The 18,053-nt window shown below is 42.0% G+C and overlaps 1 protein-coding gene across 2 annotated transcripts in view; it reads right to left on the reverse strand.

Moving 5' to 3' along the window:
• Adgrv1 (adhesion G protein-coupled receptor V1) overlaps positions 1-18,053 on the reverse strand; it is a 580,259-nt gene that overhangs the window by 536,909 nt on the left and 25,297 nt on the right. For both annotated transcript variants that reach the window (XM_039103389.2, XM_039103390.2), the window contains exons 2-9: positions 11,087-11,268; positions 8,465-8,614; positions 8,030-8,125; positions 5,887-5,991; positions 4,176-4,289; positions 1,883-2,448; positions 1,329-1,599; positions 650-979 (exon numbers count right to left, since the gene is read on the reverse strand). In XM_039103389.2, the coding sequence (XP_038959317.1) occupies positions 650-979; positions 1,329-1,599; positions 1,883-2,448; positions 4,176-4,289; positions 5,887-5,991; positions 8,030-8,125; positions 8,465-8,614; positions 11,087-11,268 (1,814 nt within the window). The remainder of the gene's footprint in view (positions 1-649; positions 980-1,328; positions 1,600-1,882; positions 2,449-4,175; positions 4,290-5,886; positions 5,992-8,029; positions 8,126-8,464; positions 8,615-11,086; positions 11,269-18,053) is intronic.

Below are 18,053 nucleotides of genomic sequence, written 5' to 3' on the forward strand. Positions count from 1 at the left end.
CCCAAATGGGTGCATCCATTTTAAATTATAATATAAAAATAATGTGTTTGCAAACAGAAGTTGAAAAGGAAGGATGGCAAGACGGATGGGTGTGAGGCAGGGCTTTTCACAGCGAGAGGCCCAGGGATGTGATCCACACTTAATGAAGAAACAAATGAAAAAAATGCCTCTCATAATAAATGCTGTCAGAAACATTTATTCCATAAATCCCTTTATCATGTCATATTTTCCAAGCCAAGCCACAGCTATGGCCTTGCTCGCCAGTCTGTCACTCTACTATGTCACTCACTACCGTCCACTTGCATTCCATGGGTGGGGTTATCTGTAGTAGCCCCTGGCTAAAACAGTTATTTCTGCAGAATCCTTCCCTTATACAGATTAATATGCCATAGGAGAAAGTGTTGTCTCTTAGGGAACACTCAGTTTCCAACAGTTTCAGTATGTAGCCCAGGCTGGCCTAGGGCTCATGCTCCTCTTGTCTTAGTCTCCTGAGTACTGGATTACCAATGGGTATCACTACACCATCCCTAAGTAGTTTCAGGTAACAAATAGAATCTAAAGTATGAATACAAACAAAGTAACTGTTAGCTATTTTCCATAGACTCTTGGAGTTTGACCAAAATTGAGATTATTTCGATCATTATAGTACCTGCACTAGGAAGTGGGCCCCATTCTGAAGAAATGCATCATTTCTTATTGGCAGTTTTGCAGTGACTTGATAGTTCTGTTCCGGGAAAAGGAGAGTGTTTCTTCTGGACGTATTTAAGATGCCATCTTTTGCTCGCAAGGGGTCCACAGCTCCAGCAGGAATATAAAGTGCAGAATAAATCACCTTCAAGTCTCCTTTACTTCCCCCGAGTCTCGTAAAACTCAAGGATAAGGATCGCTCGCTAGGGCTGCTTTCAATCCTTTGGCTTTCCACAGGAAAAAGGGCTATTTCACCATAGACATCATCGCTGTCCTGAACGTAGAACAGCAGCTGCAAATGGAAGAGAGTGTAAAGAGGAGGAGCTACACAACTGGGATGCTCCAACCCTCTGACTTATTACTTATTTATGTGCCGTGTCTTAAGAACACGTGTATACGTGCCTATAAGAACACGTATATGAAAAAGTGGAAAAGAATCAAAAACACTTTTGAAATTTTTCAGAAAATAGAAGTTTTGACACTTTTTAAATGGCAAAGTATTTGTCTGGGCTTAAAGACAGTAGAGCTTGTTGGCTGAGCATGGAGAAGTGTGCATGTCTGTGGCTATGTAAACTTAGATCCCTCAGCTGTTTTGTTGTCACGGAAGTATTGACACGGGTGATGCGTGACAGAGGCCCTACCTGCGCTGGTTCGCTCACTTCTGCGCCTCCTTGTATGGTGTGAGGCAAGATTGTGAGTAGGTAAGCTTCAGCCTCCTCTGGAAGCTCATCGTCAATGATGGCTAGAGGGATTAGTGCCAGCATCTGCCCTTGTGCGAACTGTAGAGTCCCAGAAGCAGGGCTGAGGTCTGCAGTCACTGGTGAGGGATCACTGCTGTTCCGGGTCAACACCCAGTTCACAGACACATTCCCGTGTGTGCCTCCGTTTCTAACCACTGTAATTTCTTCGAATCTAGAATTGTTTATAACACACGGAGTCATATGATACACTTTTAAAAAGCAGAGACCAACACAAAAATCATTATTTTTAATATGAAAATACATATATGTGGATATAGCCTAAGAACTTGTCACCATGTGAGTTCTTTTAATAATTAAATCACATTAAAAGGGAAATCAGTAAAGCAGTCATAGTGGAAAAGGCAAATATTCTATCAGCTCGACATGTATCGGCAGCATAAAAATTAAATCATGTAGCTACCATAAAATAATTATAAGTTTAAAGTAAATTATACCTGGACGCTGTATCTTCATCAATTACAACTGGCCTTTCAAACAAAATACTATTGAATGAAAGAACTCCATGAGGCTTGTCATTCGCTTTAATGGTGACCTGTACCGTAGAAGGGTCCATTAGTACAGCATCTCCCTGCAAGGTGTTCTTTAGTAACATAATGTGAAACGATTCGGCTATCTCTGGTATGAGGTCGTCGATTATCTGAAATTTCAGGTGTGATTCATGAACAAAAGGAGGAAAGACAAGAGTGGTATCCGGCTGAAGATCGATGAAGTCAACATTTTGCTGGGCGTGTGCTGTTGAATCCCCAGTCACAACCTTGTATCTGACGGACACTTGGGATTCGTCAGATCCGATGGGATGTCCATTGTTATCCTTTCCCCGAACCACAGGAATCGTGAGGACGTGGTCGTCCTCAGGAACCACGTAAACGCTCTGCAGGAACTTCACGGGACTATCATTTTTCTTCACAATGATCTCAACCGAACTCCTCGAGGCATTAATCTCTGCTCCTCCTCCTACACTTCTCAGTTGAATCAAAAACATTTCATCATTCTCTGGTACCTGTTACAAGATACAAGCAAACCATCATTAGCCAAAAGATCCACAAACAGGCCCAAGTAAGGGGGGAAAAATGAGTGTTTCATAGAAACTGAAAAGCTTGAATTAAGGGGGACAGAAAGAGGCTCGCTAAGACTCCACACACTAAGTTCTCAGTGAGTTCTCTTCCAAATGCTAATTGATTTTCCGTTCAGATAGAAAATAAAAAGTAGTAAAGTAATTCTGCGAAGAGTTGGTGATGCGTACTTGTTTCTTTGAATCTTGATCAAAGTTGGAAAAACTGTAAATTACACACAGTCCAAATGTTGGTAAATCCTTGTCCACTTCAGATCATTGGTAGGGACCTAAAGAGTATTCCAAGTCTAATAATACCCTAGAATCTGATAAGGATACTAAATACATATAGTTGCTAAATTTCAGCATAGGAATGGCTTTTGAATCTCTGTCTGTGATGTGTGGTTCTGGAGTCAGTTCTATGATTGTTAAGAGGACACCATGGCTCCCAGGAGAAGGATCCAAGAATGTCACTTCTCCGCAAAATGCTAACATTGCTCAAGAGAACAGTTAGTTACAGCTTACAGAGATCCTGAGGCTAATCCCCAGTGTGCCTTGCTGTTCAAACTCTGCATTCACTATTAATTCCACTTTTGTGAACTTTATGTCATTTTATGAATTTATGAAGTAAAAACACACATCATTTTGTCTCCATCAGTAGAAATATATCAAAGTAAAGACACTTATCCCAAAAGATGCTATTAAATCTTTTCCATTTACAAGATCAGTAATTAATTCCTCTTACATGGACCATAACCTACTATTATCCTGGGGCCTCTGAGGAGAAAGCCTTTGTTGATTTCCCAACCTAGAAAAACAAGGTCATTGATGTCTACCAAATGTCTCAGGTTGTTCCAGAACAGTCTACTCTTCTAACATTTCTACAGAATTTCCTTCTTTAGCTCTTGTTTGTGCTTTGGTTACAGGATTTGTGTAGGAAGCTACGTTATTTCTGCCTTGTTCCTCTGTTTTCTCTTCTTTAGCAATACTGTATTCCTTTGCAAGTTTTTCTTACTGGCTCATGAGAGACATCTCTGCTCTACTATTCAGATTTGGCTCTGTGATTAAGCTCTGTCATGTATGTAAATTTGCAGTGGGCTGTACATAAAATATAACCATAAAATCTCTGTGACTAGGAACCTAAAAATATGTAAACAAAGTAGGTAACAAGACGGCCCATGAGTTGAAGAGGCCACATAAGACGGTAACCTGAGATTCCCAGAAGCTATGTGTATGATGCATGTGCTTATGAACACACATGCACTGATAAATATTTTAATCTTAAAAAGGAATCAATTTTAATAGAATTTTCCTCGAACATAATGATTAGTGCAAAAATAATAAGCAGATGTTTCAAATTCTTCAATGTTTATATTATGTTACATTTAGTTCAAGACCCTGGGGATGGAAGCCAGGGCCTCGCACATTAGGCAAGTGCCTCCCCACACCTCCAGCCCTGTAAGCACGAGTTACTATGAAATAAAGCAGAGAAGCATCTGCAAGCCACATTCACAAATAACATCTTGCTACTCGTGGTTAAAGTGTGAATGGGTATAACACATTAATTTTGCACCCTTGAGTAATTTCAAATAATAAATACAATTCAATATTCAAAAACAGTTCTCTCAAAGTCTCCATCACTGATGCTGCCTTCTGTGTACTTAACAGTGCCTAACCTCGTCGTCAAGTACAGTCAAGTTGTGAATTATAGTGGCTCTGCCGGGTGGAAAGGTGATATTTCCTCTCACTGGACTCAAATCTTCCTCAGGGGGATTTGAGCCACCTGATACCTGAAAAGAAATAAACAGTGCCACCAGTTAACAAAATATCTCAAAACAAAGAAAACATTACTGTCGTGTTGCTAGCAAAATTCTAGAAATATAAAGATAGTGCACACAAAACACAGGAGCTTGTCTGAGAGACCACCCCCACCCCTTTCTAATTAACTCAGAGTCTGCAATGCCATTACACGTCTTAACTCCAGTGATTGTAAGTTGTGTTTTCTAAGATTTGGGAGTTTTAACTGGTATACTAAACCCAGGGAAGGGGTTGGAGAAACACATCTTCTTGAGAAAGATACAGAAGACAAGTAAATCCCCTAGAGAAATGGTTCTAGCTCTACCACTGACTATGTGACCTTGGGAAAGCTGTCTGACAACTGGGTAGCATTTCCTTATCTTTAAAACGAGCAAGAGTGTCTGCTGTGCAGGCGGGAGTCGAGCACGTGTAACCTCACTCACTGAAGTCTTAGCGAGCAGGACCCACCTTATCTCTTAAGTCCTGAGTGTAGATACTGTAAAGCGAACTCCTCCTTGAGGTTTCCTGAACAAAATTTGCAACAGTCCTGCATTTTTAGCTGAATGCTGTGTGGATTTTTTTTTTTTTTTTTTGGTATCTATTGTCTCATGCTATTTTATGTTCTGGGTATTTTTTTTTAATCTCGGTGTGTTTGTGAACTGCGTGTGTGCATGTATGAATGCGTGTTTAGGGCAGGGCCTTGCCTTCCACCTTGTCTCAGACAGAGTCTGTTTGCTTCCAGGGCGTCTCTGGCCTCCACTGTAGAGCCCTGGGCTTTCATACCTGGCCTTCCCTGGGTTGTGAGCATTAAATGCAGACGCTCCTGCTTGCATGCCACGTGCTTCCCACACTGAGCCATCGCCCCAGCTCCCTACTTTCCTCTTATACAGTTAAAGAGACACCATCTGATCTAGACATCCATAAGTATAGCAAATATCTCTATGCCACGTTAAATCGTGTTATATTAATCCAAATATCGAATCCGCTTTTACTACAGTTAATCACTAAGATAGGAATGTATGAAAACTTTCAAACACTCTAAAATTTTAGGCCATACTTAAGACCTTACAGAAAAGTAAATTGAAAATTTCAGTATGAACCTCACAACATATCATTGCAGGAAGCAATAACATATGCCTCTCCATAGCCTGCTTCATTCACACCACACTGTACAATATCCATGAGCCTCCACGACAGAGGTAACTGCTGTTACCTACCAGACTTCCTGAAGAAATGGAAGTAATGTATATTAATCTAAGTAATCTGTGAGTGTTCTTAATCATATATCTTTTAAAATGGTTATCATAAAGATTCCAGGAATTTTACATAATTAATGTCATTAATCTATTTTATTATTATCCTGTGTCTAAAAAATTGATTAAGTTTCATGTACGCTTGAGTATATGCAAGCAGCAAAGAAAATACTTCTCTCCTAACCAAAAGTTTATAAAAAGTAGAACTCCGTCTTAAGTAATTTTAAGTCAGTGTGATATGTATCACACTGATGATTTTGGTAATACTTTAAATTGCAGTCATGCGATATGGACTCTTGACATGGTATTATCCAAAATTATTTCCAAGTGAACTTACATCAAAAGTCACGGTGACCATTCCATAGGTGCCTTTTTCCCGGATGAGAGTAAGAGAAACAGATGCATTTCTGCTCCTTGGCTCAGTCACTGTGATGGATGAGGGCTATGGGGAAGAGCAAAGGCAATCAGAGAGGGAGGATGTGGTAAAAGCACTTCCCTAGAAACGCTAAATGCCACAGCAAATCAGTTCATATTGTTCTCTTACAGTGTGTATTCCCAGCATCAATATACTATAGATGATTTTTTAAAATGAGAGTGGAGAGAAGCAGTGTAAAGAAAAGCAAAGACGGGTTGGGGATTTAGCTCAGTAGTAGAGCGCTTACCTAGCAAGCGCAAGGCCCTGGGTTTGGTCCTCAGCTCCAGAAAAAAAAGAAAAAGAAAAGAAAACCCTACATCAGACAGGTTTTCCCAGCCCTACCAGCATCCACTCTGAGAAAACTTGAAGGCTACCCAGCTAAAAGAGGATAAAGTGCTCACAGAGCCCAGGAGGTCACAAAAGTAAGCTAAGCCTCCAGAGAAAGCTAGTGGCTCACCAGGACCACTTGTCATGCACACTTACCTCAGCATCAGGCAGAAGGTCACTTAGACACATAGTTGTTAATGACTTTCAGAACCAGAAGAGGAAAAACAGGGAGAACTTTAATGTTGAAACAGGTGGGTGGTGGTTCAAAGACAGGGTAGATGAGGAGGACATGGGAAGCACTGAGTGTAGCTATGTATAGAACAGTGGACATTTCTGAGGGTGCAATGTCAGAACCATCTATCAATGGTTACCTGTCTCAAAGCTTTGTGACTAGAGTTCTTCCTATTTCCTGACACGTGCTGGATATTCCATATTGTTGGCTGTATACATTAGCACTCTGCCAAGGTCATGCTCATTACTAATCTAATTGTTCAAAAGCTATAGGCGGAGGCAGGCTACCAAGTACTTTCTGTAGCATGGAGCCCATGTGGAGTCTGTCACAGGTGGCCTAGTAGCACTGTAAACAACCCCAGAAACAAGGACTCACCCCAACAGCCTACACAGCACCCCAACATGCACAATGTCAGAGGAAAGAGAGGAAAGATGGGAGAGAGGCAGTCAAAGAAAAGAGAACCAACTTTTAAACAAATCACTGTGAGGTTCTGTGGTAAGGCACAAGTGAGTAGGGAAAGTTAGACAGAAGAACTGTGTAATAATTTCTTCATTCAAGAACCCCTAATTTATGAAATTAATGTTTATGAATGACAGTAGTGTCGGATTAACCAAATATCTACTCCATTTAAGTTAGAAAAACATCTGTTTTAATAAAGGTAACTCAGGCACAAAGACCACATTTATCTAGAGTTTGCCTTGTTTCAAAGATGACCTTACCGACCTGGACATAGAACGCACACAAGGGCAGGAGTGTTTGAAAAGGAATAGAAAGCTAGAGACTGCAGTATCAGATTTTTAAATGTCGCTTAGCAACGGAATTCAAAAAGACTATCAGAAAGATTATTAGAGCCTCCTACTTGGTATCCAAATCCAGTTGTACTGAAGACAACCTTTAATTTTAGCTTAAGGAGCTGGAAACATTTTCTCTCCAGGAAAGACTTGTCTTGCATGTTTGTTTTTAAAAATGAAGCCTTCTGAAAATTGGATGGGCTAGAAGAACAAGAACCCGATGAAGGAGAGGAAGTAACTGAACGGAATTTCAGGAGATGAGTCTGAGTTTTAACCTCCGTGAAATACGAATTGATAAGAATGTCTGAGAATTGAATTGGAAGCGTTATCACACAGGCAGATTAATCTTACGTTTACCACAGGCTTTCTTTCTGTGTGCTCCCTCACCTCACTGTCACTCCAAATGGAGAGCCCAATGGACAGAAGCTTCTAGAAAACAGGCTAGACTTCTCTAAGTGGGATTTGAAGTTTGAAATAGGGGGAGCCCCAGAGCACATGGCAACGGGTGACAAACTAGTCAATGGTCAGAAATGGTGACAACCCCCTCATTGTGAAAGTGTAAATACACAGAATGCAGAGTGACTACAGATTCATGTCCAGCCTGAAGTTAAAAATCACAACAGAATGGCAGTAGCCAATACCAAGAAAAATCGGACAAAAGACCACTGAATGTGGTGGTATCCGGCGAGCACTACAGTTTTCCTTGTAACCATACCGTGCTAAAGGAAATAACTCCAAATGCATTGTCATTTGATAGGATTGTCACAGCAGCGGCCCTTGGCCATCCAAGTTTCACATTTGCTGAGGGTTTCTAAAGTGAAAACAAACAAATTAATACATTAAATATTACCAGAAAACCAATTCTTCAGTCAAATTTCTGTCTTCAATTACTAAGAGTATAAACAAACTCTTAAATCTTCAGGCAGTCTGATGGCTTCTGGGGGATGGGGAGATTTCCTTCAGTGGGGTATCTACTAGCAAGGAGCACGAGCCTAGAAACAGACCCTCAACCACACCCCTGCACATCTGTCAACGAGATCTAGAGAAGCCACCGCGGGACACCTGCCTTGCCTTATCGCTCAGTAAGCAGATTTTTCAAGAGTTAGAAGGCATTTCAAGAACTCAACGCTGAGCAGAAAGAAGGACTTACCTGCAACGTCAACTGAAAAGTGAAAGTCTCGTCGGGTTCTGGGAGATCGTCATCACACACCGCTATGTACACTGTCCTGTTCGTCCCTCCCGCAGGGATAAATGCCGCAGCATATGTGTCAAAAAAGTCACCAGTGTCTTCTCCGTCCAGCTGCCGAGTGAGACACAGAACAATCTCCTTTAACAAAGAGGCAAGCAAGTGAAACCGATCCTCACTGGGGCGATTAGGAGAATGGGTATAGATCAGGTGGCACTGACATTTACAGACCAATGTTTAGCAACAAGACTCATCTTCTGAAGAAATATCACAGAACCAGCAAAATGGAGCAAAGGTATTTGCAGCCAAGCTGATGACCTGAGGTCCATCTCAGCCTCAGACCTCTACCTATGTGTCCATAGACACATGCATACATACATACATACATGTAATAAATATTTTTAAAACAGGGAAAATCACAAGAACAAATCATTAAATATTTCTTAATGTAGCGGAACCAGGGTTAATTGCCTACAAAAAAAAAAAAACTAAGAATTTCATTGAAAAGTAATTCTACATTTTTTTCTTCTGTCTCTCACTCAATTTGGTATAGACTACAGCCTAGCAGAATAAATATGGCTAAAAGCCTTATAGAAGAAAGGTGAGAAGTGGCCTGGAAAACTGAGAAGGTGCTATGATTTCCCCAGTGACTTTAGAAAAGTAACTTCTATATCCAAAACTTTCAACCTACAATTGTACGTACTCTATCCACGGCAACTGACACAGACACAAGTTTTTAGCATCCCAAAGTATTAACGATTGCCACGCTTCCTAGATCTCAGTCTTCGGAAGCAGTATTACTAGTAAGGGCCTCAGCAGACGGATAATCTCACAGCGGACGATTTTATCCAAGAACGGTTCGTCGTACAGCTGACCTTTCCTTCACTGGAGGTCAAAATTAGTCATTTAGCCACTAGGAAAATGTATTTGGCACAAATGAGAAATAAGAACATATTTCTATAAAAATAAGTTTTAAGTGGTTGAGAACTCCCACTTGCACGGGAGAACCCTGAGACAGGCAGAGGGGAGCTCCTCAGACAACTCTATGGAAAACTGCCATCGCTCAGAAAAGATGCACTGAGCACACATGAGTCCACTCTAAAAGCCCAAAGTGCAGGGAAATGGTCACATCTATTAACAATCCCTCAGAATGGCATTCACTATGGACAGCAAAAGCCGGAGCGACATCAATGAGAAGCAGTGGACGAATGTTTGGAGTACAGTGATTTCCCAGGGAAAGCAAAACGTATCAGCCTGAAAAGACCAGTGAGTGCCATCAAACACAATGTACACCTCAACTACAAACTCACAAAATGGATGCACATATGTCAAATCGAGCAGAAACTAAAATATACAAAAGTATAGCATTGGGTTCATTTTATAGGCAGGTTTTTCTTTTGGGTTTTTTTTTTTTCAGTGTATTTATAAATAATTTAACCTATTGCTTAAAAAAAATCACTTTGAACGAGCTGAAAGCTGGGCTGGTGGATAAACTGCCTTCCCCACAGGTCCACTCATCTGTAACTCAGTGCTGTGGGCATGGTGGTACAAAGGGTCCCTGGTGACTAACCACCATCCCAAGAGAACCTAAGGCTCCATCCAACAGAGGATGGCCTTGTTGATCATCAATGGGAGGAGAGGCCCTTGGTCTGTCAAGCCTGGATCCCCAGTGTAGGGAAATGCCAGAGCAGGGAGGTGGTAGGGAGTGGGTGGGTGGGTGGGGGCGCACCATCACAGAACCAGGGGAATCGGGGTGGGGTGGGGGTGGGGAGATGGATTAACAGGTTTCTGGAAGGGAAACCAGGAAATGGGATAACATTTAAAATGTAAATAAAAATGCAATTAAAAGTGCAATTTAAAAAATTGTCCCTGGTCAGTGAGTTCAGTAAGAGACAGACAGTGACAGAGAGGAGGCTACTTGACATTGACCTGACCTCTGCAACCAGAAGTGTATGTGCTTATCTGTATGCACATATGCACATGTGTATATGGATAAACAAGCAAGAAACATACACAGTATTCTTGTCCCAAAGTTTTAAGATATAGAAATATGTTTTTTTGGCCATGTGACATTGCTTTCTCTGTAAAAACAGACACAAACGTATAAGATAAAACATCCCATCTGAACTTTAAACTTTCTATACTACAGAATTTATATACTCTTTGTAACTTTTAATGATGTTAGTAAACTTCATTTCTCCAACAGTGACTAAATAAACTTAGAGTGATCTTTTGTCTGTTTTGTGTCTTTAAACATTGCATATGTTCTTACATAAGTCACCTTACAATGAATGTCTAAATTTCTCTGATTTGAATTACCCAAAATAAAATAGTTTTGATTTAAAGCAAACACATAAATGACTTAAGATAATTAGCCTTTGTGTTGAAAATGCACCTATCAGATATCCATGGCGACACAGGAACATTCCTGAACGGCTAACAGACTTAGATACAACAGCGCATTCTCCAGGTCATTTATCATAATGAAACTCTGACAACAAACCCCAAACAGTTAAAAATGTCTCTGCTGAGACTAAAAAGTGTCACACGCATCTGATTAAAAGCACAGCTGCAGTCATATCTTACCGACACAATGGCAGTAACATTTGCTGGTTCCCCTATCCTCTCAATGACAAAACGAATAACTGTGGTACTTGTCTCGTTAACGAAAAACTCTGTCTGTCCAGTGAATCTTATTTCTGCTTCTCCACAGACAAAAGAGACGACCAAGGCTGACAGGTATACTAATAAAAGCGAAGAGACCATCCCTAGAGAAAGAAAAAGAGTCAAAGTCATAAAGCCAGTTGATACATTCTCCTTAGTTTTGGTCTCAGTGTTACAAAGAATAAGAAAATAACCAATTAAGACATCCAACTTGAATGTGTGGTGATAGTTACAAAATCATAATTTGTTATGGTTTCTTTTACTATTTAAAGTTATCTTTTTGCATTTATCCACTTCATCAAGATAATAATTGTAAGCTTTACAAAATTTGTTTTTTCATTAATTTATTTATTCCCTTTACATTCCAATATCACATCCCCTCCTCCCAGTCTTCTCCTCACACAGCTCCTCCCCCATTCCCCTCCCCTTCTTCTCTGGACCTAGCTCCGCCCCCCGTACACCAGTCTTCCTGCAGGTTCGCCAGCAACTGAAGTGAAGGTTGTCCCTGAATCTGTTGTGTGCCTGTGGAGTCTGTTCCCCTAACTAGGTCACCTTGTCTGGCCTCAGAGGGAGAGGATGTACCTAGTCCTCCAGGGACTGATGTGCCAGGGTAGGAGGTAAAACAATTTTATGACCCCAAATGACTTATTGCTATAGCCACAGACCTCAACCTACATGATTGAGAGCTTCCTCATGCAACAAGTAACAACTGGTCAACATGTAAAGACTGGAGTCCTCAGCCTCACATGGCTCCTTCATTTCACGTCCCCACCCCCCATGAAGCTCACAGATCCCTGGGAAAGAGGGGAAGGAAAGGTTCTTTAGGAGTCAGCCATCAGAAGTGGTGGGTAGCTTCGAGTATGCAGTGGTTTTGTCCAGACCCAACAGGCCAGCTATAGAGACGAACTCTCCACGATTATGACAACATTAGTGAGACCTGCTCCAGCTCCAGTCAGACCAAACCCCAGTATGGGGGCCTGGAGACTAGCATGAAATCCCACAGTTAGCAAAGGAGCTAATGATATTTGAGAGAGGCAGAGAGTCTGTTTTCTTAGGCCAACCACGCCCAGGGCAAGTCCAATCCAAGAGCAGCAGGATTACACAGTGCAGAAACGTAAGGAAGAAATCAACCATCAATTTGGTGGGTAGGAAGGGGAGGGGAGAGAACGTGAGAGGAGTTGAGGGGTGAAGATAGTCCAAAGGCATCATATAAAATTCTCAGGTAATAAAAGCTTTACAAAGCTAGAATCCTGAGTGCTTTACGCATAAGGAAGATAAATCTCTGATCTTAAACATTATATAATGTATACATGTATCAAAACTTTGTATGCTATCGCAGTAATACAAATTAAACTATGGAAAAATAGTCATTCTTTAACTGACTGAAACTTACCCTCATCCAAGCAGAGCCTAAGCAGCATCACAGAAAAGAAACTAAGTCTGTCTTTTCCAAGTAAAGCTGCTGACAGCTGGAACTAAACAATTAAAATTAAACTTTAAAATTGATTGATTTCTTGGTTATGTCTACATTTACCTTGACTTCTTCCTAAGTTTTAAAAACAATTATGTGAAACTGCCAATCCTTCCAAAGTGGTAAATTTCCAAGGCTTGAATTTCTTTCATGTTTTTTTTATTTAATGGCTAAACTAACACTTCTTCGAAGAATGTCAACGTTGCTTGGGAATAGCGAATTCAGCCAAATGTGTTCATTTTCAATAAACTCCGGTGTGTTTATGGAACAGAAATGTTGTTCCCACTTTTAGCTGCATGGGATTCAAGAGCTTTGAAAAGCACAGCCCCACCGTGGCCTCGAGGAAGCACTGCTGTTTTGTGATGTAGATGTACCTCTGAAAATGAGAGCAATTTATCTCACAGATCATTAAGATTCCCATGGATCTATGTGAGCAGTCACACGGACGTAACACATTTGTGCGTTCTATAGGACGGTGCCCAGAGCAAAGGCGCGTTACCTACTCCAGGAGGCAAACTGCTTCAGTCTTTCCTTCGCTAAAAAGCAATGAAACTTCACACGTGGTATTTCTACATGGCTACATGTGACTCTATATGCAAGGAGTACCAAATGTATAAGTCCTTGACATATTTTAAAGTTTAATTGGAATATACCCCATGCAGTGTATTCCGACAAACGGTTTCACACAGTTTGGTGATGCCTCACACGCCTCTGAATTGTGAAATCACACAAATGGAGACACAGTTCAAATGGAGTCCAGGGAACAAACAGACCAAGGGTCAGAAATGCCAGGGTTCTGGCTTCTCCCCCACCCCCACCCCCATCTCTCTCTCAACTACAGTGAAATACAGAAGACCTTTTGTGGATTCAAAAGCCAGAGAGATTTCACACACCAACCTGACAGACTATGGGCAAGGAATGATTGAGAGGTGATTAAAATACAGAGGCATGGGAGGGTGAGGAGTAGCCAGCCAGGTGAGAGGACTTAGGTCGGCCATGACGTTAGGAGAAACAAACCTCAGTCCTGGAATACGAGCTATCGTGGAACCTGAGTTGCAGAACTCAAACGGTCATCTGAACACCACAGTGGGAAAGAGCGGATGTAAGAAGACAGCACAAGGAGATGGCGCCACACGCCCTACCCTGCAGAGCAGTTCTCAAAGCTGACTGTGCTGTGCGTCAGCCCTGGGATCCTCACAAAGCCAGTTCTCACTCTGACCAGGGAGACCAGGGCTGAGTCCTAGGTATCTGCAATTTTAAAACTCCTCATTTTCTTTAGCTCAACCCAAAGTTCATTGGGTACACTTATAAGCATGCTGCTCTAAAGTGTGAGGAACAAGTCTCAGCGGGGCCATGTCAAAGCACACATCTATAGCTCAAAGTTAACTCCTGAAATTTTAAAGGCCACATGCTTTCTCTTTTGTTTTTCTACCTATTCTGGTGCTAGAATTTAAGATTCCATGCATCTGAAAGGTAAAAAAATGTAATGACCTATTAGTATCGCAATAGCAAATATCTATTTGTACAATGTTGTTTGAGTACTTTATACACATGAATGCACACGGTTATCTCTACGGAGGTTCAAGGACCACTGACTTCATGCTAAGTAAGGCACAGACAGGCTAGCACAGGAAAGGTATAGTGTCACTGGACAGGTAGGATTCAACTCCTGGCCTCTTACATTCCTCCCTAAAGTTACACATTCCCTTAACAATAAGACACTACCATGCTACATGTTTCCAACCATTCAAGTACTTGAAGGTCATGTAAAACAAGCAAAACTACCATGACCTTCTGAAGACTTTCCCCGACTATTCTCATGAGCATTCAGGGTATTTATGACGCTGCAGTTCCCCCAATCCTTTAAGTATTCCAATATTTAACAGCATCCTTTCATATAGAAAACAGTGAACTCAAGCGCTGGGCTCTCACAACCTCCCAGGCAAGTAGATCGCCCAGATCTTGTGTTTACCTCAAGAAATTCATTTTAAATTGTCCCACATGGATGAGTTTTGAAATTATGGAAAAGGAAAAAACAGGCATGGCTGGAGATGCCTCAAACCGTGAGACATCATTGGTAACTGATCCTGGGTGCCTCCGTCCTTCACACTGTAAGAAAGGCTGTTGGGGCAAAGACGAATAGATGTGTTGTTCATAGATAATAACCTTGAAGAGATAAGAGATGAAACAAGGCCTTGAAAATGAAGCTTCCTTTGCAGGGAGGCGTAAGGCACTAAAGCATGATGCTGTTTCTCTTAGAGTAACCAAGAACATTCTCTGCTATCAAACTAAAAATCAAATGTATGAAAATCCCCTTTTTCATTAAACTCAGACCAAACACTACTTAATGATATAATTCTAAATATGAATAGTATCTCAGGTCCCTTTTTCCTTAGATTTGATAAAACTTCTACAAGCCCTTCAGTTCACTCTATGAAATTCCCAAATAATCAATATGGCTATTAGGTTGAGCAAAAATAAAGTAAATTAAAAACATAACATTGGAGATTTATTATAAAGAAATGGCTAACGAATACATGAAAGATGCATTTATGCAGTTAAAATAAAAAATAATTTCTAAGACAAAAAGTAAAACAAATTTTCAGCAACATATGTATAAAGACTATGAACTACGGAACTCAGACTCCGTCACAAGCGTAGGAGGATAATTTTAGCCTCACTGACATGCTCCTTCCCCTCCTTACGGCACAGCAGTAGCGGAGCATCCAAATCCTCTCCGACTACCTCTCACCTCCTACCTCTCACCTCCTGCCTCCTACCTCCTACCTCTCACCTCCTACCTCCTACCTACCTCCTACCTCCTACCTCCTACCTCTCACCTCCTACCTCCTACCTCCTACCTCCTACCTCCTACCTCCTACCTCTCACCTCCTACCTCCTACCTCCTACCTCCTACCTCTCACCTCCTACCTCCTACCTACCTCCTACCTCCTACCTCCTACCTCCTACCTCTCACCTCCTACCTACCTCCTACCTCCTACCTCCTACCTCCTACCTCTCACCTCCTACCTCCTACCTCCTACCTCTCACCTCCTACCTCCTACCTCCTACCTCCTACCTCTCACCTCCTACCTCCTGCCTCCTGCCTCCTGCCTCCTGCCTCCTGCCTCCTGCCTCCTGCCTCCTGCCTCCTGCCTCCTGCCTCCTGCCTCCTACCTCCCGCTCTTGCTCCGTATGGAGTCGGGGGAGACACTAACTACTGCTGACAATAGATTTCTCATCTCTCAGCAGAACTCTTGTCATGTTCATAGACTGGAGGATTAATACATATTCTTCTTTAGTTCCCTGGTGGTATTACAAAGTTTGGTCTGCTTTAATAAATAACACAGAGGTTCAAACGCACAACTTCTTAAATTCTATCATCGTCATTCTACCTAAGCCACCTAATTCTGCAAGAAAAAAAAATAAAATTTGAAATATTTTTGGGTACCTTGTAAAATATAAATTGGCTACTTCCAGAGGTATATTTCACAGCTTCCTATAGCATTTATATTTTGAGAGCCTATTGAGCCAAGCATGGAGAACCAAAACAAAAGGGACAGAGTTGGAAAACTTTTGCTCGAGCCCTGGAAAGTGGATGCTGTGTGGCAAGTACTGGATTGGAACGTCTGGGCAAAGGTTCCTCGCAAGGACATGAAGTCAGGTCAGCTGAAGCCAGAGCCAAGGATTGGGAGGAAGCGATGCCTTAAAATAATCAAGTTGAAGCTTTTGGATTCGGTTCTTTCAACCGTTAAATTACATTTGTTTACGGGCCAGTGAGATGGTGCGCTGGGTGAAGGTTCCTTGATACAGACGTGACAACCAGAGTTTGATCCCTGGAACCCACAGGCAGAAGGAGAGAACAGGTTAATGTAAGTTATCCTCTAACCACAGGCATGCTACAGCATGCACACACCCACACATGTGCACACACAAAGGAGGAAACATTCATTTTGCTTGTCCTCTACGTCGGTTTTCACTTTTCCACCTTCAACATCATCATTAACCTACAGCTAACAGCCATCCAGTGGTGTTGTGGGTCTGAGTCACAGTGCGCCAATGTCCAAAACTGAGCAGCGTCTGTCCTCCCCAGACATTCGTGGAGGACATTATGTGGGCTACTTTTCCTTTTCTCATGCAGTTGTTTCCACCGTCTTTGTTCAGTCCTCCTCTCTGCCTTAATACATGAATGACTAGGACGCCTGAATAAATCAAAGATGTCTTCAAAATAGAGCAGAGAAGGGCAGGCACACAATGACTCAGTTTTCATTGGCGATTTAATTTCCAATGGCTCATAATTTTACGAGCGCACAATTCATAACAGAAGTTCTATCCTGGAATAGGTCTATAAACTGATATTTGCAAGACCAACCCCAAAATCCTCTCCATGAATGCACCCTCATGCTCAAGTATGCACATGGAGGGGGCATCCAAAGAAGGGAAGGGCGGAAGGAGAGAGGGACGGAGGGAGATCGATTTACGAATACAGGCTTCTCCCCTTGGTCCTGTGAAGGCTCGTTTCCCCAGCGTACGGGAATGTCGGAGTGGTGAGGTGGAAGTGGGTGTATGGGAGGGAGAGCAATGGGAAGGGGAGGGGAGAGGGGAAACCAGACAAGGGGATAACATCTGAAATGTAAATACAAAAAATATCGAACAAAAATGCAAAGAAGGGTATTCATCATCTGAAGAAGGGGATATTTAGAGCCCTTAGGTATAAAACCACGTCATCTTTAAATAAAGATACTTTGATTTTTTTTCTTGCTAAAAAAAACATAAAAAATACAGGCTTCTCTTCCACTGTAGCAGCAGACACAGAGCTGAGCCTCACTGTGTCCCTGCCCAGCTCACTGTCCTACACGGGATGATAGAAATGGGTGGCAATGAGGAAGGGAGCTTCAAAAGCTCCTCAAATTGTTCCATTTTCATATCCTGTCGGACATAGTGCTCTATGGGCCATGGTGAAAGGGTGGAGAACGTTTTCCACATGATTCTACATGCGGGGCCACCCAAAGGTGGCGGTTTTGCCTGCGCTCCCAGTTTGCTGTGTCCGCCCTCAGCAAGGCCTGGCTCATCCGCTGTTTCCCTCAGTGTGTGGGAGGAGTGGGGGACAGAAGGGACTGTGTCTCTGCCCTGCTCAGCGTCAGCAGCAGATACGTAGTGCCACTTGTTGGAGCTCACAGCCCACCAGCAACAGTGGCTCACAGAGCTTTCTTGATAATGATACATATACAACTTTACCTCTCAATTAAGTTACTCAGTACATGGTCTAAATGTCACATATCCTGTGGCTGTTAAATGTTTGCTCTTGTCATCTAGGCTAGCATCTTTCTCCATATAGCTTCTAATTCATGAGTACCTTAGGAAACGTGGGTGGGTTAGCATATTCTAAGAAAATGAGAACAGTTCCTAGTTAACGGA

Source organism: Rattus norvegicus, chromosome 2 (assembly GCF_036323735.1).
Source record: "Rattus norvegicus strain BN/NHsdMcwi chromosome 2, GRCr8, whole genome shotgun sequence".
Lineage (NCBI taxonomy): Eukaryota > Metazoa > Chordata > Mammalia > Rodentia > Muridae > Rattus > Rattus norvegicus.